This window comes from Thalia democratica, chromosome 6, assembly GCF_965202585.1.
Source record: "Thalia democratica chromosome 6, ktThaDemo2.hap1.1, whole genome shotgun sequence".
Taxonomy (NCBI): domain Eukaryota; kingdom Metazoa; phylum Chordata; class Thaliacea; order Salpida; family Salpidae; genus Thalia; species Thalia democratica.
In genome coordinates this window covers 1,652,008-1,677,587 of record NC_139170.1, presented here as the reverse complement: position 1 = coordinate 1,677,587, position 25,580 = coordinate 1,652,008, and the positions used below count along the sequence as shown (strand labels likewise).

The following is a 25,580-nucleotide window of genomic DNA, read 5'->3' as shown; positions in this document are numbered from 1 at the left end:
GTTGTAACTATTTTATGTTGTATTTAAACAAGAAAAAAGTTGCAGTTTATCTAAGTAAAACTGCTAGACTAGTTAAGCCAGCAATGTTTATATAAAAATATTAATATTTTTTGACTATTTATCTTGTGTAGATGCAGAAATTATAATTTAAAACCTAAATTTTGTACATTTTTAGTTTTTTGTATATGTTTAAATTGATGTATATAAATTAACACTTGTTATTTTCAGTGTTTTGTATATGTTTAAATGGATGTATATAACGATCTCATAGGGACTACTTGTCACATTAGAAGAAGTAATGGTAAGATGTTTTATTTTGTAATTTAAGTATTTTCAAAATAGTTCTATTATTATAAAAATTTAAAACAAACTAAGCTTATTTTTCTATTTACAAAGAGTGTAGTTCTACTTCTAGTTATAAATTTTAGTTTAGATCTATATACTTAAAGTTAATGCTTTAAAATATAAGTTTTGAAAAGTTTAACAAACATATATAGTTTAAAGTACCAGTTTACATATAATTATATAAAAAGTAAATTTTCTTATCAGATACAACTAAGAAGTTTTAGCGCCAAAAATTAACATATATGTAAATAAAAGTTAACAAAGTTTATTGATTTTATTGAGTATCAATTAAAATTGGAGTAAAAATTTGTAAAATTATTGAAATTCTAACTTATCAAATAACAATTAAAATTGCCTTAATCATTATAACAATTGATCAGGCACATTAAGTAATAATTTCTCGAATATAATTGTTTATTTTAATTCAAATTAATATATATTTTATTAAAACTAATTTATGTCAATAGGTTGTGTACACCAAGCAATAATTTATCGAATTGATTTGTTTATTATATTACAAATAATTATTTTATATTTTATTAATCTAGGTCGTGTACATCAAGCAGTAATTTCTCGAATTGATTTGGCAAAACACTGCTGCACAGTTGAATGGTTTGAAAATGACGACACTAAAGGAAAAGAAGTAAGTATAAGATAAAAAATGTTTAAATATGTATAAACAGTAAAATAATTTTCAAAATAAAAAAATTAAGTATTATTAAAAGTAGTTGACATTTAGCAGGCAAAATACTAAAAAAACAACTTAACTAAATATTTATATGACATTAAGGGCATATGGGTGGGTAAATCATTTTTACTTGATAATTCAAGTTTGCAAAAAGCAACTTGTAGCTCAGTTAAAACTCTCTGAAGTAAGATCAAATTGTAAAAAGAAAGTTATTTATATTTCCTTATGCCCTTAATGATATATGTTTGCAATTAAAGCTTCTTATTAGTAAGCTCATAAGAGTATTGTCAAATTAAATTGATTTACATCACTACTTCTGGCTATAGAATTAACTTTATAAATTTAAAATAAAGATGTTGCTTAAAATAATTTGAAACCATTTATATATAACTTATGACTGCTCTTTAGTCAACAAATTAAAAATCTTGAATGAAAAATTATAATTAAAAATCAAATCAGCTGCCACTAGAGGCGATATTTGAGCTCAACCCGGAGCTGAAACCGGAAAGCGACCAACAGGAAGTCCAAGGAACCGAGCAGCCGGAACAAAAATCCAAGAGACCCGCGTCCAGGGTTGGTTACTTTAAAAAAAATGTATATTTATAATTTTAAGTGAATTTTTAACAGTTTTTATGATAAATTATTGAGCATTAAAACCCAAGAGACCCGCGTCCAGGGTTGGTTACTTTAAAAAAAAAAATTTGTTTTTAATTTTAAGTGAATTTATAGAGTTTTTATGATAAATTATTGAGCATTAAAACCCAAGAGACCCGCGTCCAGGGTTGGTTACTTTAAAAAAAAAAATTTGTTTTTAATTTTAAGTGAATTTATAGAGTTTTTATGATAAATTATTGAGCATTAAAACCCAAGAGACCCGCGTCCAGGGTTGGTTACTTTAAAAAAAAAAAATTTGTTTTTAATTTTAAGTGAATTTATAGAGTTTTTATGATAAATTATTGAGCATTAAAACCCAAGAGACCCGCGTCCAGGGTTGGTTACTTTAAAAAAAAAAAATTTGTTTTTAATTTTAAGTGAATTTATAGAGTTTTATGATAAATTATTGAGCATTAAAACCCAAGAGACCCGCGTCCAGGGTTGGTTACTTTAAAAAAAAAAATTTGTTTTTAATTTTAAGTGAATTTATAGAGTTTTATGATAAATTATTGAGCATTAAAACCCAAGAGACCCGCGTCCAGGGTTGGTTACTTTTAAAAAAAAAAATTGTTTTTAATTTTAAGTGAATTTATAGAGTTTTTATGATAAATTATTGAGCATTAAAACCCAAGAGACCCGCGTCCAGGGTTGGTTACTTTAAAAAAAAAAAATTTGTTTTTAATTTTAAGTGAATTTATAGAGTTTTTATGATAAATTATTGAGCATTAAAACCCAAGAGACCCGCGTCCAGGGTTGGTTACTTTAAAAAAAAAAAATTGTTTTTAATTTTAAGTGAATTTATAGAGTTTTTATGATAAATTATTGAGCATTAAAACCCAAGAGACCCGCGTCCAGGGTTGGTTACTTAAAAAAAAAAAATTTGTTTTTAATTTTAAGTGAATTTATAGAGTTTTTATGATAAATTATTGAGCATTAAAACCCAAGAGACCCGCGTCCAGGGTTGGTTACTTTAAAAAAAATATATATTTATAATTTTAAGTGAATTTTTAACAGTTTTTATGATAAATTATTGAGCATTAAAACCCAAGAGAGACTTGTGTCCAGGGTTGGTTACTTTAAAAAAAAAAAATTTGTTTTTAATTTTAAGTGAATTTATAGAGTTTTATGATAAATTATTGAGCATTAAAACCCAAGAGACCCGCGTCCAGGGTTGGTTACTTTAAAAAAAAAAATTTGTTTTTAATTTTAAGTGAATTTATAGAGTTTTTATGATAAATTATTGAGCATTAAAACCCAAGAGACCCGCGTCCAGGGTTGGTTACTTTAAAAAAAAAAAATTTGTTTTTAATTTTAAGTGAATTTATAGAGTTTTTATGATAAATTATTGAGCATTAAAACCCAAGAGACCCGCGTCCAGGGTTGGTTACTTTAAAAAAAATATATATTTATAATTTTAAGTGAATTTTTAACAGTTTTTATGATAAATTATTGAGCATTAAAACCCAAGAGAGACTTGTGTCCAGGGTTTTTTTTTGAAATTTGAAAATACATAAGTAAACTTATAGGTAAACTTTTAAGAGTTTTTATTATAAATGATAAGAAGCAAGAAATTCTTCTTAATTTTTTTGAAGTACAAGTAAGTGTAATTTGTATAAATTTATTTATATTGGAACAACTAGTCAAAACGGCATACGAGTTATTTTATATCGAACCATCGCGATGAAAAATTTGATGGATACAGGAGTAGGTACAGCACTGTGATAAGAAAAAAGGTCTAAATGTGTGTCAAAGCTGCTAAATTGTTAACGGAACGGGAACGCATCATTTTTGCACGGATTAAAATTAAAATGACTCACTTACAATATATAGTTGCCTGCAACAAAGTTGTCATCAATAAACTTTTATTTCAAAAAAGCAGTCTAAATAACATTTTTAACTTGTACTAATTAAAAGGTCAAACGCATCATAATAAACATAAAAATATATTAGAAAACCAAAAATATATAACAGTAAATCTCATATCTGTACCTCACAAAATTTTCCCTTGACCCCCAACAGTATTTAAAAAAACCCGTGCAAATTTTAATGCGTTCCCATTTTATTTTGTTGTTTTTGAATATAACCTGTTTGCCTTTCAAAGCTTGAGCTGTTTGGATGATTTATACTCAACAAGATTGAAAAAAGATAAAGTCTAATTTTAATTCTGGAATTCTTTTACATTTATCTTGAATATTTTGAAGTTGCTATGTAATTTAATTTGAATGAATTTATTCAGCTGCAATCGGTGTTTAAATAAATATTAATAAAATAACAGTGGTTAAATTCTTATGTTTATTGCTTGTTTATATATAATATTGAGTGTTGTATGCTTATATATTAAATTTTTTCCTTATTTTCTTATGTTTCACTTCTTAATCTTTTAATTCAGTTTTATATTTTTTTATATAACCTAACTAATGCAATTGAAGTCTAACTTATCAAAAATTTATGTTTTTAGCTTCTTATACTTCTTTCACTAAGAAAAATACGTTTTTCTTTTTTGTTGCAAATTGTGCTTGAAATTTTGCGCATCAATTTTATTCAAAGTTTTTTTTAATTATATTTTGTATTTTTAGTTATTCTAATTATTTTTATATACAGAGAACCCACATGCCGAACAGAAAGACAATAAATCCCCAACAAGTCGCCAAAAAAAACACAATCACCTCCGAAGTACCCCCTGAAGTGAGTAGAATATATATAATCACCTGAAGTTATTAATTTAATATATGTTTAGGCAATTTAGATAAAAATATAATAACTTGATGTAATTAGTCTGGTATATATTTAGAACATATTTGGTGAATGTTCCTTGGTTAACACCTATTCCCATTACCATCAGTAGTTATTAAAATTAGTATTAAAATACTAAGTTTAATGTTACACATCTTAATCTACACTACTTGATATTTATATAGTTTGATTAAAATATATAGTGACTATTAAAGTTAGCAAATGAAATATATTACGTTTAAGTAATATACAAGAGCTACTAATTTTTATTTGTAAATATTTATCTAATTTTGACAAGTAAGACAAAATGTTGTTTGTGGTCAGAAGTATTTAGTAAAAATTCTTACTAATAAAAATTTAATTAGTATCCAAACACCATTAAAATACTGACATTTTTCTTTTTTCTTGTTTCTCCCATGAACAGATTCCTCCAAAACCGTACAACTTAAGGAGCAGGGAAAAACCCCTAAACAAACCTCCTCCCCCGGATCCCCCAGTTGCCACTAGCAACCTAAAACCCCCCTCAACTGTGGTCATCAAGAAGGGGTTGAAGAGGAATGATGTCAACAGATCCGCGCAGGATTACTCCATCGTTGATATTGTTGACACTCAGTTGTCAGATCTTTCCATCAATAAAAGTGTTAAAAAACTCACTGAACCCAAGTCGTACAACAATGTCCCGAAACCTTACCACAAACCAGCTGATAACCCCCCTCCCATACCCCCCAAAATCCCCACAAGGAAGACCAAAATATTTGAACGCCCGCCCCCACCATCCTACCAAACAAAAATTCCCCAGATTGGAAGTAAAACTTCAAAGCTAAAGAATCTTAGCTTTGCAAATTTGCCATTAGCAAATGACACCACAATGCCATTGAATGACGGAATCTTGGATATGTCAAGTTTAAACTTGTCTTCACACAGTCAAGGCAGCTCTCCCTTGATGCAGTGCAGGTCTCCCAAAGTTGCTCCGTTCGCTCCCACTTCATTTGAACCCCACGCTGAATATTACCCTTCCGTTGAACATATGGGCTCATCCACTGTATTTCCCATTCGAGATGATTTTCAACTTTTTAAAGAAAGCTCTGTGTTTCTTTCCCCCAACAAAAATGCTTCTGATTGTACTGTAAAAGCTCACTCTAAACTGGTAAATACATTTTAGTAAATTTCAGTAAAACATAAGTTGAGTATGTGTTTCATTAAGCATGGAGTTTCAAAAAGTGTGTGAGCTTTTTATATTTGGAACACTAAATTAATGTAGTATTTAATAATTTTGCTGTAGGCCATCTTTATTTGGTAAACTAGGCATTTTGAAAGTTTTAAAAATGTTTAAAACTGATATAGTTGTCAATTTCATTTTCTGCTCTATGTGATTGAGGTTAATTTAACACTAAAATAAATAAGCTATATTACAGCTGTTTTTTATATTTAATCATCATAATCAAAGTATAAAAACAAAAAATTTAATATTTTTTTATTTTGGAAAACAGGTTGCACCCAAAGGATTTAGTATACCGGTAACTATTTTTTATCTATGTTTATAGTTTTTTTGATATTAACTTGAACTTTTAGTTTTGGTAAAAGGGTAGATCTGAAATTACAAAAAAAATTTTCACTATTAGTTATTAATTATGTTTGTATGCATTTCAATAGAAAAGTTTAAAGGTTATTCTTAAAATAATTTTTGATACTAAGATTTTTTTGAAACATAATTACATTAATTTTTTAAAATATAAATGTCTGTCTATTTTTTACTTTAATAATTATAATAATAACTTCAACTGATTTATTAATCTATTAAATGATAATAGCATGATAATTATCTACACTTACCTCTAGTTTTTGAAGCAACACATAGCAGTTTGTGAATTATGAAAAAATAAAAGTATAGAAATGTTTTCAAAACAACAGTTTATGAAAATAGATGATTTAGGCAAACAGTTGTTTTGAATCTATCAAAAACTGACAGCTGCAAATTTAAAGTTCAGCTAGATCATTGTATGACATTGTAATGTTAATCTAGGTACCGCAAAAGCCCCAGAAACAAGAAAGTGCGCCAACAGTGGTGAAGTCCTCAATCAACAACGCAAGCAGATTGCAGCAGCCCTCCAATAACAACGTTAGCAGATTGCAGCCTCCTAAGACGCAAGCAAGGCAATCACTAGCTCCCAAGCAACAACCTTTTCAAGTTCACAACAACAAGCCTGCTACCAGTTAGTTTGATTAATTTTTGATGTTTTTTAAGAGGTTTTTCGTAATTTGATCCATCAGTTTGTTAGGTAATTATAACCCAGAAACTTTAAATCCCCCCAGAGTTGTTATCCCTAAGTAGATAATAATGGACAAATAACTAACCTAGACATATTTTGAAAAGGATTTCTGTAAGATAAGTTAAATTTAAAGCTGTACTTTGTAATCTAACTGCAGTTTCAAGTTCCTCTACAGTTGGTTTTGTTATTTCTTGCTAGTTAAAAGATTATATGCCAATCAAATTTAGGTGTAGTGTAATGCAGACTTTAAATAACAAACGTTTGATCCTACAAATGTGTTAAGTAACTATAAAAAGCAGTTTTCTTTTAAGTCAGTGCTTCTGAAATGGGGTTCCGCGGAGCCTTTCGAAGTTTAAAAAAGAACATTTGTTTAATTAAACATTTTATGTAAGATTAAAATTAGGGGTTCCGCCAAAAAGTTGAACTTTGAAAAAGTGTTCCGCCACTAGAAAAAGGTTCAGAAGCACTGTTTTAAGTTACATATAATCTGTTTTACTCTATTGAATATTGTAAGAGCTTCTTGCTGCTTAAATAAAGTTTTTTAGAGAGTTTTAGTAACTACTCTATAGCATAAAGTTAATACTAAATTGATAATATTTTATATTTCTGTCTTGCTCAGGTCTGTTACCAGTAGCTGAAAATTCTTCAATTCAGAGTAAGTTTTTCCTTGATGTCTTTGTCAAATATGTTGTAAAAGAGTCGTATTATGTTAAACAAACTTACTAAGTGTTAGTCAAAAAATGAGTTGTTGTTTAAGTTTATATACGTGTATTAATTGTTTTATCATAAATTAAAAAGTTGTTGTGATGAATTCTTTATGTTGTCCTAATTTGATAAATGTTTCTAAAAAATAGTTATAGATTGTTGTATAACCTGTTAGTATTAATTGTCTCATCACTTGAAATAGTTTTTATGAAGAATTAAAAATTATTTATACTGACCAATAGGCTGCTTAAATTGAAGAAAATTATAAAATAATAATATAATACTTTTTAAAATAAAATAAACACTGTTTATAAATGCAGTATTTCATTAAATATGTGTTTATTTATAAACAAATCAATATAACAGAATACCATCTAAACTAGATACTGAATTACTAATGATAAATTACCAGTAATCATGACAAAATATGAAAATAAGAACTATTCACATTTATTTAATTACTCATTATTAGATAAGGGTTATATATGTATGAAGTCTCAAAATTTAGATACAAGTAAGTTGTAAAACCAATCTTTTTTGTATTAGTGTAAGCATAATAAAGTTCAAAGTGACTTTTTTTTATTTTCAAATTTTGCACAAAAGCACTGTTTTGTTGATTATAGTAGTTAGACTATTTTAAATAGTAATAAAGGCTATAGGAAAGGTCAAAGACTAATGCCTTAATTAACAGTTATTTTTATACAAAATCTTAAAGTACAAATTGTAAGTCAGTTGTTTATTTATCAGATTATTAAATTTCAATTAACTTTTGACATATAGTCATTAAAAAGATTCTGATTCAAACAAATGGACCACTATTTTAATTTAAAAAAAACTTATAAGTTAATAAAAATCTCTTTGTGTATGCCACATTAATAATACTTTTAGCTTGCATGTAATAAATCAAAACAAATATTAATTTTAAATAAGGGCACTATACCAGACTATCCCTAAAAAGTAAATAGAGTAAACAAAACACGTCTACTTATAAATAACTTTAATTTTTTCACATCTCTATAGTTGGTTTATATTACATCTTTGATTTTTGACTAATTTTTTCAACTATTTTTACATGTCTAAATGTTTTTGATAAAACGGAGCTAAAAAAGCCAAGTTATTGGATTTAAATGAAACATCAATTGTATAGGATTGCATATATTGTTAAAAATATGTAAAGATAAACTTTTATAAGCTCACTGATTTTTTTGTTTTGTTCTTAAAACTTAATAATTTCTATTTGCTCAGTTTAATTTTTTTATTTTCTTTTATTACGAATAAGATGTAGTCTTGTTTAACTACAAAAGCTACGTATTCTAAACATAAATTATTCTTACTTGATTAATGAAACTTAAAATATTGATATGTTCTAAGTATCATCTCTTATTATTCTATCTTATTTTAATTAAGCTACTGACATGACACATAAAAAACATATAAAAAAAACATATATATTAATTAATTTAAATAATTTAAACAGAGCCCACCAGACGTACAGAAGTTGCTTCAGTGGTAAACAGAAGAAATAACGCTGAAGTACTAAACGCAGTCAACAACAAAAAGAAAAACAACGTTGTAAGTTTATCATTACAACGTGTTTTAGCTGATATTATTTTTCTTATCAAACTAAAAACTAACGCTACATAATTGTCACGTAACTTGATTCGTTTTCTACTGTTGAATAATCACCAAGTAAAATTTTCACAAGGTGCCAAGTAGGAGTAGTTTTTGAGTTGAGAAAAAAAAAGTACAAGTGTAGCATAAATTAAAAAGTTTTAATTATTTAATAAGACAACCACCAACTGAAGTAACTTCTTTTTTTACATAAAAAATAACCAAATCACCTATTCCTTACGTTCAACAAAAATTCTCTTTGAGTCTAAACTATGTCTTAGTTGTTTTATAAAAACGTTGAATTTACTATAGTCATGATCAAAAACTAACTATCTTCTATTCTTTTTCTTCACACAAGCGCTCACAGGTGGACGAAGTAGAAAAATTGCGAAAAAACCGTGAAGAAAGGCGAGAGAAGCAGAACCAGGAACGAGAGAGGCGAATCAACCAATCGGATCCGTCCAATGTTCACTGGGAATTTTCGGATATGATCGAAGATTACCGGTACGTTTGGTATTATATCTAAAATGTTCTCTCTGTATTAAAGTTTTTATCAAAAGGTATATAGTAGGTATTGTCTCATTGCAATATATTGTTGTAGTTGTTGAATCTGGACTTTAGAGACTGTTTGTATTTTTACTTGTAGTTGATTTTAGAATATAGTCATGGCATTAGTTTGGTTTATGTGTTTAAGATAACTTGGTTAACTAGTCAGGTTATTGTTAAGAATTAGATATTGTTTAAAAGTTAATAATTAGAGAGATCTTATATTAAGTTTAAGATTGCTACAAGCTTAATGATTTTTTAGTAAAACATAATTATATACATACACAAAACTTTCAAATGTTTAATATTTTAGTCTTAAGTTTTTTTTATCCCATCAAATCAATTTTTTTTTGGATTTTTGATATTTAAATATATTTCTTTTCAATAAAGTTATTTAGTGTTTTAATGATCAGAACCTTATCTGTTTCAATAATTTTTCTTGTAAGCCAGAGTATAAATTAAAATTTGAAAACTAAAGATTCTTTTTATTTTATTACTTGTTACAGGGCTGCCACTCGGTCAGGAAAAGTCAGGAAATCAGGAAAAGTCAGGAAAAAATGGGGAGTTTTGAAAAAAGTCAGGAAAAGTCAGGAAATTTGATAAAATTAAAAAAGAGTCAGATTTTTTCAATTTAAATTTACAAAATTCCTTGTTTTCCGAAACCTTCAACTGGTAAAAATTAAATAAAGTCCTTTAAAGTCAGAAAAAAATTTAAAAATTTTCCTAGAAATTTACAAAAATATTTAATTTTGTTTCCAATACCTTCATCTGGTATGAATTTGTAAAATATCCTTTATAAAACTGCTAAAATTTTCTATTTACATATTGAACAAGTACCCTACTTAAGCAGATTTTGTAAGCTTTTTAGTATTGATGATCTGTAGCAAGGACACATCCATATTGAAACTGTGATACATACACAAAAGTTTATCTAGCATAATTTTAGAATCAAAGTGTTTTTTGTTTAAGTAAATAATTGAGTTCTTTATAACTAAGCTGCTAGTTTAGTATTTTATGTAACAAGTTAATGTGTATACTGAAGCGGAATGCAGACCAGATGAAGGAAACCATATCTTCATTAGATGAAGAGGTTGAAGTGCTAATAAACAAACTAAAAAACTAAATTATAGTACATACCTTAAAAAAAACAGTATTTGATAAAGTTCTTTATTGTTTTAATGTTTTAACTGTAAAAAGTTCCTTATTGATTTAAAGTTTTAATTGTAAAAGTTCCTTATATGTCATTTCGTATATTTAGATACATTTATGCTAGGAAATTCTAAAAGGTTGTGTTCATTATTGTTTTAAGGTTTCAACTGTAAAAATTTGTTATAGTTTTAAGATTTTAGTTGTGAAAGTTCTTTATTAATTCAAGGTTTTAATTGCAAAAATTCCTTATATGTCGTTTGTTTATCTAGATACATTTATGCTAGGAAATACTAAAAAATTGTGTCTTTTTTCAGACAAGCTGTGTTTATATTGTAATAATACAAGTATTTTGCTGATAGAGCTGTTTATTACAAACATTAATCATACACAGATGGTTTAAGTGATGTACTGAAAGTTTGATGATAGAATTCAGCAAAAAACTGTTGTTTTTAACCTGTATTAAAATTAGATTGAAAGCTTTATATAGTTTCAAGTGTTAGATTATGTATTTTAGAATAAGTTTAATTCAAGAGTTTGATTCAGAAAAGTCAGGAAAATTTTGGTAAAAAGTCAGGAAAAGTCAGGAAATTTTTCTCAGCTTAAACAGTGGCAACCATGCTTGTAACTTTGAATGTTATATTCTAGGATTGCGTACTTTATACTTTAAAGGTTGCAATCAAAGTTCTCAACTTTAATAAAAGGAGAATGATCAATTATAAATTTTAAATTTTATTAAACAAAACAATGTTTCACTCGTTTGAAAACGAGATCTTCAGTTGTTTAAAATCTTATCCAAATAGAACTGATAGAATAGATATAGAATTATTCAAATTTTATTTGGATAAGGTTTTAAACAACTGAAGATCTCGTTTTCAAACGAGTGAAACATCGTATTGTTTATAAAATTCAAAATTTTAAATATTCTAGGATTGATAAATATTCAAATTGCCTACAATGTAATGTATTTTACACTTTAATGCAAGTTTTATCTTCTTCTAAACAGCGATGGACTGCAAATGAATCCTCTTACCACATGTGGAGATCTGTACGACCAGAGGATATCTGTCTGTGTTCGCGTGAGGCCGCTTAATAAGAAGGAAATTAACAGAAAAGAAATAAGCGTTACCACCATACCTACTGCTGATAAAATTATGGTTGGTTTTACATGTTTTGTAAACATTACAATGGTTAATTTTTACATTCCAAAAACGTTAAGAAATGTGTTGTAAAAGTATGTTTCTGGTTAAGTGTTTATACTATTAAATACAAGCCAGGGTTGCCAAAAAACCTGGAATCCTAGAAATTCCTGGAGTTTGAAAATTTCGGCTATAAAAACCTGGAATTTGAGAAAATTTGAAAAAGCTTGGGATTTTGAACAAAAATCACTAAAACCTAGAAAAACCTGGAATTTTAAACAACTTTTACACGTTAAGTGGTAAAATTTTCATTTGACACAAAAAATCTACCATATAAGTAAAACATTTTTGTCACTATCAAAAATTTTTTTATTAAAAAACAAATTTCAAGAAGCTTTAAGATATCTATTCAATATCGTTATGCTATTTAACACAGTTCTTACCTTAGACTTAAGTTTAAACTAAAAGTAGACCTTAAAAAGTGTACTATAAAAAACCTGGAGAAAATTTTCCAAAAGTTTTTGGCAACCCTGGTAAGTTTAGGTTTGGTTTTGAAATATAAATTATTAATGAGTACAAACAGATAAAAACTTATTATAATTAATATTAAGTTAAGTGTAATATTTATAATACAATAAACACATTCAATGGTTATATGACATATAATTTTTATACAATTAAAACTTTAATGAGATTTTCAAGGTGCCATACCTCAAAAAATAAAGAAATTAAAAAAATGTACCGTCTAGTCAATAAATACTATGACGGTAAATTTATTAATAAATAACTAAAATGTTGTAAACCCAAGTTTAACATTAAACAGATAAAGTTTCAACTTATCTCGTTTAACGTAAACAGAAATAAACCTGTGCATTTCTGTGTAAACCGAACATGCATTTTAAATTTCTACTCACAATAAACAAAATAAATGCAAGTGTGTTACTGCAAAGCTGAAAATTTATTGATTAGTTTGAAATATTTATTAGCTACCGTTCACTATTTTCAACTTACCAAGTTAGCTCAAAAGTATGAATATATTTACTGCATGTACTAAATTTATTCGAAGAAATTTAGAGTTAACACAATTTTTGTAGTTATATATTTTTATATAATTACACTTATTTGGTATAGAGGTTATTTAAATTTAATTTTTTTAGTATAAGTATTCTTGTTTATTAAACAATTTCAAAAGTTTACAAACATCACTATCCTGTTTTGAAGTTTAACAAATTATAGTGAATTTTAATCACATATAGTATATTTTTAAGATATATTCGATATTTTGTATAATTATTAAACTGTCTAGGCCAAAAAAGTGTTTCTGTATTTTATAATACTTAATTTTATAAAGCTATAATGAATTTTTACAAAAGTTACAAAAAAACTTTAAAAAAGTTTATCCCTTAGCATTTAAAAAATTAAAAACATTAATAAAAGTAACATTCAAGTATATTTATATTTATAAGTATTTTTAAATACATTAGTAAAGCATCGAACAAAATCCATACACAAGTATAACTTCTTTCAAATGTCTTAAGATTTATAAAGACCGCACTTATTGTCAATTGTTTGCATTATTACGTCATAGTCAACTGGAAAGGCAGTTTTTATTTGATCTCTGACGAAATAAAAATCCATATGTTGTGTTTTTCTCTTAAGTATAGTTTTTATACAAAAATTTCTAAAATCTTGTTTAATGTGTAATTTAAATTAAAATTAACAAAATAAGATGGAAAAAAATGTTCTATGATCTAGATGAGAAAATATACTGTCCATATTTAAGTTTTATTATTGTTATTACTTAGGTTTTATAGTTGTACTTAACATATTATATTACTATAAGCAAACAGTCAATAAAAGTAAGATTGAAACATACAAATTGTATTACAAAATAATAAAATATAAAACAGTGGTAATTAAGGCAAACTTCGTTTAAATTGAAAGTAGTAAAATATCTTACTAAATAAGAGTTTTTTGACACATTAATATGATTTTACAATCAAATTTGAATTAATATAACTTAAAAATGTTTCGGATGCTATTTTGATATTATAGTTTTTATTTACCAATTTCAACTTTTCAAAAAATACAGATTTACAATTTTCTTGGAAAAACTAAAACAAATTTTGAATGATTCTTTTTACTAAAATTTTTAATGTTTATGCAATAGCCGTTTACACCAACAATAAAAGTATATTGTATTTTTCTAGTTCTAGATAATCAATAACATTTTATTGAAAAATTTAAGTTTAAATTCCCAAAACTCGAGAAAGCTACTGTTTTTTTTTTTTTTTTTGCGTTTCCGAGTACCAATTAATAATTAATGATTTTATAAAACGGTATAATTTGTTAAAATGAAAATTTAATTACTTAAAAGTTCAAACTTGACTTTCTAGATTGCACCAAAAGTTCAAATGCAACTATGTAGTTTTATTATATTTTTTTAGATGAATTAAAAAAAACTAATAGTTAAATAAATTAAAATGAAATTACAACTTGGTGTATATTCAGTGCCTATGTATCTAATAAATGATGTAAAGAATAGCTTTCAAACATATATTGATATTAGTTGTGTAATTTTTGAAAAAAATTTAATGCTAACACTAATTTCTGAATTAATTTTAACTTATCCTGTTTCGTAAAACTGAAAAAATTGGGTCAAATAAAAATTATAGGTAAGCCAAAAGTAAATTTTATTAGTTTAAGAAAAAAATACTGGGTAGTGTTATTATGTAGATAAATATGTAATGCTGTAACTTTAGGAGATACAAGCTTATAAAAAGTTATAACTGTTTTTGAAATAAAAATAGTTAAGGGCATAGGGGGGTCCAACATTTTTTTTTTTTACTAAAAATAACATATATTAAAGCTTAAAGTACAAACTACAAGCCAGTTTTTATAGAATTAAAAAATATTATTTAACTATTGAGATATTGTGCTTTTTATATAAAGTTTCCGATACAAACGTATGGATTGCAAATTTTTTGAGGTTAATATTCTCGAAAGTTTAAAAAATCACTAAAAACCTATCTTCTCCTTCATTTTTTGAGATAGAGACCTCAAATTTTCAGGAAACATTCCTTTTACAGTTTAAAAGACTTTGAATGTTGGAATTTTAAAAATAGGAAAAAATAAAAAATTAAGATGAAAAAATCAAAAAAAATAGGTGGTTTTTTTATAATAAGAATTTTATTTTTCAAAATTAAAAAAAAAATTTTACATTCAATCTTTTTAAAATTTAATAATACACTTTCTGTGATAATTTGAAGAAGATTGCTTAAAAAATGAAGGAGGAGATAGATTTTCAGTGAAATGGTCTTTTTTTCGCGTTTTTAGTTTGCGCCTTCCATTAAGAACCTATTAAGGTCACCAATTTTGACTGCTCATATCTCAAAAAATGCTTTGAATTTTTTCAAGCGGTTAAAAATGTCTGATAGCTCAGATAAAACTCTATAAAATAAGATCAACTTGTAAAAATCAAGGTGGACCCCCTATTCCCTTAACTGATATTAAGTATAATTTATCGTAAAAAATTTGTAATTTCTAAAAAAACAATAACTATAGTTTAAATCATTTTATTATTGAATTTTTTTATGTTCATTATATTGTAGTTTAAAAACAAGTATAATTGTAAACTTGACCACATTAATTTTTTATTACTCAACAATAGGTAGAGATTATTAGCTTCAAACTTTTATTGTTCGCTAACTTAATTGACAGTTTGACTCAAACTACATTTTTTTTATACAAAAATAGTTTTAAACACTTAAATAATGTGTTTTTACACTAGATTGAAATTGTAAAAATTTTACCACAAATGAAACTTTCAATTTATCAACGACTGTTTATCTAAAAATTTGGAAAATCATTGAAATTAGTAGATAATATAAATATTATTTACAAAGCTGTTATAGGTTAATAAACCAAAATAACATGCCGAGCTATCGAAATATCTGTAAAATAATAGAAACTGATAATTAAAATATTAACTATAAAATTGTTGCAGATCCATGAACCGAAAAAACTCATAGATTTATCAAAATATTGAAAAATGTATTAAAATATATATATTAGTAATAAAATTAATTTACTATGTTTTAATATTCAGATCCACGAACCGAAGAAACACGTGGATTTATCGAAGTATCTGGAAAACCACGCGTTCCGATTCGATTATACGTTCAACGATGAGTGCAATAACCAGATGGTTTACTACTACACGGCGAAACCGCTGGTTCAATGCATTTTTGACGGCGGAATGGCGACCTGTTTCGCTTACGGCCAAACCGGCAGTGGTAAAACTCATGTTAGTTTGTTATATTTATATTAGTAGTAAATATTTTAACTAAATCTTCCATTTTCCAAAATTTTCCTTTAAACTTAATGGTTTTTGATCATAAGAATATTAAAAAAAAAGTTTAGTGATTATACATAAATCTATATTTTTGATTATGAATAAGTAAGTTCGATTGGTTTAAGTTGGTTAATAAAAAGTTTTTTTAGTGCAAAATTAAATTAGGCTTTTAGAACTTTTAAATTCTTAAAGTTAAATAAATTTTTTTGATATAGTCATTGATTAAATGCATACAAAATATACCAAAAGAAAGTATTATTTATATTTAAATTAATCTATTTTTAGCTACCTAACACTAAATAAATTATGTTAACGTAAACAATACAACAAGTATATTTATGAGCTCACAATTAACTAGAAGCACTTATCTATTATGACGTAATATGAACAGACTATGGGCGGAGACTTCACGTTGGGAAAACAGCAAGATACAAATAGTGGAATATACGCGCTGGCTGGTTAGATTTATTTGTAAATAAAAATAAATTAATATAAATAATAGTTAGAAGATGGCATTAATAGCTTGCTGGTTTGATTTATTTAAAAATAGTAACTTATTTTAATATTTTGATTTAATTCTAGTTTACTGCAAAATAACATAGTTGAAATCAAATAAAATGCTAAACAAAATATGTATAATATAGTTTTTGTTGTGTAGCTTATTGTACTAAAGTGTGAGTTCTTATTTAATTAAAAGCATATACTATAGAGCAGAATAACCATTTGGTCATTTGAAGTTAATTTGACTAATTAAAAATTAAGAGCTTTGACATTTGATATAAATTACTAGATAAAGCTAGTTTGCACGTATCTATTTAAAATATTTTTTATTACTAAGAATAGCGTTTTAAAGCTACCATTATTTAAATAAAACTAATTTATTTTCATGATAAAAGTTAACTTAAAGTGTTTTTATATGAAGTCAGAAACTTACTTAAATCTTTAAATCTGGTTATGCTGTCTTAAAATAAAAACTAAAATATTAATATAATACATGTATTTAAAACTATGCACAAAAACCAATAGTATATGATTTTATTGTTATACTCTATCTGATAATAGCTAATCTTTTTTATTTTTTAAATATGTTACAGTTTTTATTAAAATGTGAGGTGTATTTGTGCACAGAAGCTTTTAATTAAACTGTAAAAAGTTTTTTAAATTGAAAAACACAATTTTAGTATATATGATTAAATTCTCCTATATCAGCAAGCTCAAATTAAATCATATTGTGTAATATTTAGACTAATATGATATATCCTGTTTAATCCACGCTTTTTGAATTGTTTATATTCAAATGACCACCAAACACTTATAACACTTGATTTGAAAGGTATTTGCTCTGCTCTTGAAAACTTTTAATGCTATAAACAAAAACCCAAGCTACTTTAAATCTCACACAGACTGTCTATTACGTGATGTAATAATCTACATTATATTCGTAGGCTTTCAAAAACGTTGAAATTTATTTTTATTATTTTTTCTATTTTATGAAGTATAATAAAGTATTTAATTGTTATAAAAATATCTGACATTAGAATTTTATTCCAAAAATAACATGATTTTTACACTTTTTGATGTAAATAAAAATTATTGGAATTATCTTATTTTTAACTTACCATGTTTATATTCAAAAAGCTGCTTAAATCTAAAACAAATGATCAGAATAAGTTTTTGTTGGTTATATGAACAATTACAATAAATTAGTTTATTCACAATTGTTTCAAGTTATTTAATGACTTAAATCACGTTTTCAGTTTATTGCCTAGTGCTTATACAAATAAAACTGAATAATATTTAAGTAGTTAGTAACAATAGTGAAGTAATGAATATTTATAATATGTATTCCGTAAAATAAAAAATCAACAAATAATGAAACACATTTTTGGTAATGAGATTATAGACATCTATGAAACACATATATGTTGTAAATATTTTGATATTAAGTTTAACTTAACCGATTTAATATAAGTATATCAGTTTTTTGTTTTATTTATTTTATCCCAAACTAATTTACTAAAGATTGAGATAATAAATGTTTTTAAATTGTTTTGAAATGTTTGTTAATTATATTTGAAAAATGTTATAAAAAGAAATTTAAACTATTCTTAAACCAGTTTGGTTAACTTGTAAATAAATAACGACAATTTTATTTAAAATATTAAGTAACGAAAAAATAATATAAACTCTACAAATAAAATAATTACAGCGCAAGACGTATTCACTTTATTGGAGCAACCGAAATATAAAGCTAAAAATTTGGAATTACACGCAAGCTTCTTCGAAATTTATTCTGGAAAAGTAATTTGTTTTTATATTTGTAATCCAAATTATTGTTTTCTAATTTTAAATAAATAATTTTTAACTAAAACAGTTAACATCAAAACAGAAATAGTTTTACTGCTTATGTAAATAAATAAATTTGTTAAATGGTTTTATTACAGTTTATATGTTTTATTTATATATTTTATTTTTTTATAAGTAAAATTGGTGGTGATTAGAAACCAAACTAAGTTATGTTAAAAAAGTCGATAATTTTAAATTTAAAAACTTAATATAACATTAGAACATTCTTAAACTATTTTGAATTTAAATTGTTTGTATACTTTTTTGGGAGGTATTACTACTCAGGTTCAAATGTATTCTAAAATAAATTATTAACTAGTTATAAGTTATTTAAAAGTAAAAACCAAATTCTTTAGAGTTTACTTTTTACTTTTCTGATGTTGTTTTATAAAAGCGAGTATATTAAGTTCCGTGCTATAACGCATCTAATGAATAATAAATGGTTAAAACGAAATCAGCTCATTAAGCTTTGTTATTATGTTGAAGTTTTTTAAACAACAAAGTAAATATAAAGTTTTATATAAAATTTTTCTATATTCTAAATTAATATTTCAAAATTTGTGTAAATGACTAATTGGATAATATAAAAAGTAGTATTTTTATTGAAATTATAACCTAGAACCACAACGCTTTATTTCCTTCTTTTACCTATTAGATATTTGACTCAGCTAATCACAATACAAAAAAAACTTCTTAATTTTAATGCACTGTTATACCATTACAACTATATATTAATTAATACTGTTATGCTGTATACTTACAATGCATAAACTTTCAAAGTTATTCAATAAAGTTAAAATTTAATCTTATATTTAATACTTTTTATTATTTTTCTATAAGGTATTCGACTTGCTGAACAAGAAGACCAGACTGAGGGTATTAGAGGACGGCAAGCAACAGGTCCAAGTTGTGGGGCTGGAGGAAGTTAGGGTGACCAAATTGGACCAAGTCCTACAACTCATCACTCAAGGAACTAAGTGCAGGTTTGCAATTTGTTTGAATTTGAAAATTCTTAATTGATTTTATAAAAGATAGTATAATAAAATATCATAAAACGAAGTATTTGATGAAAGTTTTTTGAAATCTGAGGTATCTACAATTTGTTGCAAAGTTTTAGTTTTCATATCATAACTAGTAGTTAAAAGTTAAATTTTTGAATTAAAATTCTATTTTAGCTTTAGTGCTTTAAATTTTTTAAATTAAATTTAACAAAAATTAACAAAGTATAATATAACTTCAAAAAAAACCACAAGTATATATATAGATTAACCAAAAGGTTTTAAAATTAATTATTAAAAGTCCATAAATAAGTAATGCTTGGTTTAAAAAATTCAGAATATTACCTCAGAATATTGCATGTATATCAAGTCTAGTTTATGATAAACAGCTTTTTGGTAAGCCTAGCGGATAAGTTTTTAGTTTAATCAAAACTAGTTCCAAATGATTAACCAGGTTTAAGCACTGTTAAACAGCTAATGTGACATCACAAACATTGAGTGTCGTCAGTTATGGCTTTATCATCAGCGTGCTCTGTATGGCGTCATAATATAGAGAGCAGCTGTGATGAAGCCATCGATGAAGTCACTCACACCCAACTGTGACGTTTAATTTTGTAATAAGTATCTGTGGCAAGACTCTACTGTGATGTTGAACACGTTAAATGTTCGTGACAAGTTTATGCATCTTTAACATGGGTAGTTAAAACCATTTGTATTAATATTCTACTTAAATTTTTAATCCAATTTTTAATCCTGATTAAAGATATATTTGAAAATAAATGTTATTTATATTGTTATACGAAAATCATAAAACCAGACTACATTACAGCTAATTTGCTCAGAATAGTATGATATAGTTATGACTTAAAATCTAATTACTTATATAAAACTTAACAATACTGACTTAACTATAGAACATCGGGTAAGACTTATTGAAATCTCTTTAATGAACAACAAATAAAATACAATGTATAGTATTACAATAGTTGTACATTTACAATACTCCTTATTAATTACTTGTATAAATCTCTAAATAATGAAAACTAAAAATTGTTAACTTTTTTATTAGAACATCGGGACAAACATCAGCCAACGCTCATTCTTCAAGATCTCACGCCGTCTTCCAACTCATCTTGCGATCACAGCAGAAGAGGAGGGGCAAGGGAGAGATGCACGGAAAGTTCAGTCTTATCGATCTGGCGGGTAACGAAAGGGGAGCCGACACCACATCCGCTGACAGGCAGACCAGGATTGAAGGCGCTGAAATCAACAAGAGTTTGTTGGCCTTGAAGGTTCGAACTGTATTACAAATGATTTAACTGTTAAAAGCAAAAAAAATCTTCTTAATTTTTTTGCTTGGAATTGAAAATAAGCTAGTTTTTTTACATTTGAAATTTGTGAATTTTATTGGTAAGATATCAATACTTGTTTTGTACTTAATTAATGCATTTGTTCAAATAAGAAATAAAAAACCTTAGAAGAATAAAAAAGAATATTTTTTCTATTACCTTTGGTTTGCATCAAGGATTAAAAGTAGAGAACACATTGAATTTTTAACAAAATATTAATAAACACTCTACCAAGGAATGCATAATAAAAAAAAACTAAAGTTATTAAATAATAAATGAAAACAGGAATGTATTCGCGCGATGTCGATGAACAAGAAGCACACGCCGTTCAGAGCCAGCAAACTGACACAAGTACTGAGGGACTCCTTCATCGGAGAACGGAGCAGGACTTGCATGATCGCCACATTGAGCCCCGGTATGCTGTCCTGCGAACACACTTTGAACACACTCAGATATGCTAATCGGTTGGTTGAATTTTTACTAATTACTATTATTTGTCTTGCGAACACACTTTGAACACACTGAGATACGCTAATCGGTTAAATATTGAATTGTTATTGATTAATATTAATTGTCTTGTGAACATACCTTTAATACACTTATAAATGCTAATCGGTTACATAGCTCTTGAGTTTTATCTAAAATAAAAAGGATTTTTTAAATCAAAGTTACCAGTGATAAGCTACTTAAAAAACTGTAGATTTATAAACAATGAGTTAAATTTCTTATCAAATTGTTTTTTATGGTACTTTCAAGTTAGTTGAATTATTGTTAATTAAATTTATTTATCCTGCGAACACACTTTGAACACACTGAGATGTGCTAATCGGTTGGTTGAATTATTTTCAAGTATTTAGCCAAGTTAGCTAGTTTTCACCATACTTTAGATACGTTGAGATACGCTTATCATTAAGAAGATAGTATAAATAGTTAAACTGTTTGTTTATTTAAAAATTTACAAATTCAATGACAAAAATACTTGTAGTTTTTATATATTTCATACTATCACTTCATATTTTTAAATTTTAATGTCAAAACAATGTTTCACTCGTTGAAAATAGTTTAAACAAGATTCAGTTGATTAATAAAATCTAATAATCAAAATTTCTAACTCTTAAAGATAAATGAAGTCTTACCGAGTTTAGCTTAATTTTTTTTCATCAATAATATAACATTGAATAATTTACATAAAATACATTTTACAAAATATTGATTTTTGTTTTTATTTTCAGAGTGAAAGAACTGGATGCAGATGATGAGAATGACAGAAAGAAAATTGACGCGAACCAGTTCGGCGATAATTTCGATAATAAATCAACAGATCTCGAACTAATTGAATCTCTATGCGTTAGTTTGTTATTTGTAAACATCAAAGTATTGAAAACTTGAACTCAGCAGCAAAAGATTTCTGATAAATAAATAAATGTTGATAAATTAACCAAAAAATTAGAGCATGAAAATTAAAAAAATATTTTACAATACATATGCATTTACTTGTTTTTCGGAAATTTTGTTATAGAAATTTGTATTAACACAAAAAAAAATGTACGATAACAAAAAATATTTTTGGTATAGGAAAGAGCTTTAACATTGCATTTTTTCTAACTTGTCACAATAAATACTTGTTGCATATCTTAAACCAGTTCTGAAAACACTTTCTAAAGGCTTTAAAGATCACAAAATATTATATTTAACAAATAAAAACAGGAAGACGAAGTGTCTCAGGAGATGTTTGAGATCCACAAGACGGTCTCCACGCTCCAAGAGATCGAAGAAGACACAGTTCAGCAGCACAGAGAGTTCATTCAAGGAGTGAGTAAAATAATAAAATATAATTAATTAACTGTTCAGCAACAAAAGAGTTCATATTTAGGGTTGCCAAAAAACCTGGAAAAACTTGTAGTTTGTGATATTAAAAAAAAAAAACTTGGAATTTTAAACTATTTCTACATGTAAAGTAACAAAATTTCGATTAGATACGAACATTTTATCATGAAAATAATAAGGTTTTTCTAATATTTATTTACTTATTTGCTTATTTACTTAACAAATCTAAAGTATGTTTACAGTATCTTTTCAATGTTGTTATACTATAGAAGACAATTTGTTTAACTTAAGTTTAATTTTATACTAAAAATGAACAAAAAAAACAAGTTTTTTAAACCTTAAAGAAATTAACAAAAAAACCGTTGACAACCAAAGTGTTTTGTTGTTGTTTATCCGTGATTTTACTAGAAAATTACAAAAGTTAAAAAAAGATCTGTAGAGTTATTTAAATATTAGTAGTGGACTTTATTTTTTGAGAAGATAGAATAATTGAATAAAATATTGAAGTAGTTGATTTAAAAATTTTAGGATAAGATAGATTTGTACAAATTCTCAAGCTACACAGGATAACTCGGGCTAGGTTGATTTTTTTTTGGAAATCCTCATGCTAGTTTTGATCTTTTTCCTGAATTTCAGACTAGTATTTTAAACCATAAATCTTATTTTTAAGTAGTGTTTTTATTTTGGTACTTTTAGGCTCCAACTATTTTTTTTTTGTTGTTTGGCTCCTGAAACAATATATAAATTTTATTATAAACTCAGGCTGACTTTACAACTTAGGCTTATTTTAATTTTTTTTTTATATCTCAGGTTAGTTTTTATGACAGTAGTTTCATTTTGTATTCTTGAAAACAATTTTTCGTCAAAATGTATAGTTCTTTTTTTATTGCTATAAAATTAGATGTTTAGGTTTAATTAACAGTATTATCTAAATTTTCGACATTTTTAAAAATTATTCAGCACATACTGACTCAATTTGTCTAAAGCAAAATAAGGTAACTCTGTTGTAAAGTTTTAGCTCTGAACTTTTTTTTGTAATTTTTTATGGACAGCCAAAATTGAAATTTAATTCTTTCTTTTAAACATAAGTTTTACTCCGAGCTTTTTCAATTTTTAAAAGTACAAACTCTATTTTTTGATCATCATAACTAAATAACAATTTTATCAACAGATGATGGACTCTGTGGAATCGATGACGTCAATTTTGGATTCCACGGATCAGGTAGACTTCAATCAGGAGGAATACATCAACAAAGTCAGGAGTCAGCTTGAAAACCTGGAAAAACTCAAATCCCACATGTCTGGTTCGTTAACTTGATTGTTTGGTATAAATTATAAAAAATATTAGGGTAGATTAATATTCTTTGCAAGTTTCAGGAAAAGTAAGGTAGGTTAAGTAATTAAAAAATAAATAGCTAAAGTTTTATATAATTATTCAACGACTAAGTATAGTATTGCAAATTCTATGAAATAAATACAAATATTTATTAGTATAAAACAGTATAAGTCATATTTGTTATAATGAAGATTTTAAATTGATATTTTGAAGTAAGTTATAAATTGTGTCGAATTAAATACGAACCAAACAAAAAAAAAGTGAAAAGCTTGATAAAATCTAAACATAGAAACCAGTTTGAATATTTTAAAATTTCCTTTAAAATTTTTTTACCCAAAATGATAGATTGATTCATGAACAAAATGTTGTAAACAATTAGATTTCTTTTTTAACAAATAGGAAAATGGAATTTAGTATATTAATTTTAATGAAAAAAGAAGTTTAGTATTATAATTCAGGTTTGCTAAAAAACTTAGAATCCTGGAAAACCCTGGAATTTGACAGTTTACTCAAAATAAGAACTGGAAAAACCAGGAATTTTGAACAATTTTTACATGTAAAATTAAAAAACTTTGATAAGGTACGAAAAATCTATCTTATACAAAAAGATTTTTTAGTATCACTTAAAATTTTATTTTTGATAAAAGATATTTAAATTAGCATTAAAGTATCATCTCAATATTTTTATACTATTTAAGAATTTTTATTACCTTTAGCTTAATTTTATACTAAGGAAAAAAAAATTCAAAATTGTTGACAAAATTTAAAAGCCTGGAAAACTTTCAAAAAACTTAAGCAACTCGTTAATTATTTTTAGTCTGTTCTACATAAATATAATAACTTAACAGGAAAATTGAATTCATTTGAAAAACAATTAAATGAAGAAGAACAAATTTCTCGTAAAAATATGAAAAGCAGAAACGGAAAAAAGTAAACACTAAGTGTTTAAAATACAAAAAACAAACATTAAAAAATAAAAAATTACATGTTTAAAAATATATTTCTGTTTGTAATACAAGTGCTGTTTCTTTTTATACGTATTTTTATTTATTTATATAAATTTTTCCATTAGAATCGAACTAAGTTTTATTATGCTTTTTACAAAAGTATTTTTATAAAATATTCCAAAAATTTCTTTTTTTTTTCTTTTCGCACAAACATTTTTTAGTATTTGTAAAGGTAGCTGTTTTTTTGAATGTATTTTTACATGCAAAAAATAAATTTATAGATTTACATAGATAAATTTATACTAAAGTTTACAATAAAATTACTTTATGGAAACAAATATCTTTGAATTTTAAAGTTATAAATAATAGTTGTGTTAGTACAATGTTATATCAATTAAGTTTAAGAAAATAAATTTAACTCTGACTTAAAACTAATAAGATATTTAGATAAGAATATTAGTAAAGATGTAAAACTAACAATTTCAATGAAAATATTCAAAAAGTTGAAAAGTTTTTCATTGATATTTAGAACAGGTTTTCCGAAAGTTGGCCATTACAGAAATTTAGGGAGCCATAAGCAGTAAGG

General features: G+C 25.7%; 1 protein-coding gene across 1 annotated transcript; it reads left to right on the top strand.

Annotated features, from left to right (window-relative positions):
- The first annotated feature begins 226 nt into the window (after positions 1–226).
- On the top strand, positions 227–25,225 carry LOC145838352 (kinesin-like protein KIF2A). Its single transcript, XM_082945927.1, has 18 exons — positions 227–301; positions 894–988; positions 1,493–1,606; positions 4,289–4,372; positions 6,444–6,633; positions 8,873–8,967; positions 9,374–9,510; positions 11,705–11,855; positions 15,946–16,143; positions 16,583–16,649; positions 18,401–18,492; positions 19,378–19,520; positions 20,605–20,827; positions 21,170–21,348; positions 22,117–22,231; positions 22,592–22,696; positions 23,883–24,015; positions 24,896–25,225. The coding sequence occupies exons 1-18, from the start codon at positions 247–249 to the stop codon at positions 24,979–24,981; spliced, it is 2,262 nt and encodes a 753-aa protein (XP_082802053.1). The 5' UTR covers positions 227–246; the 3' UTR covers positions 24,982–25,225.
- Positions 25,226–25,580: the final 355 nt, after the last annotated feature.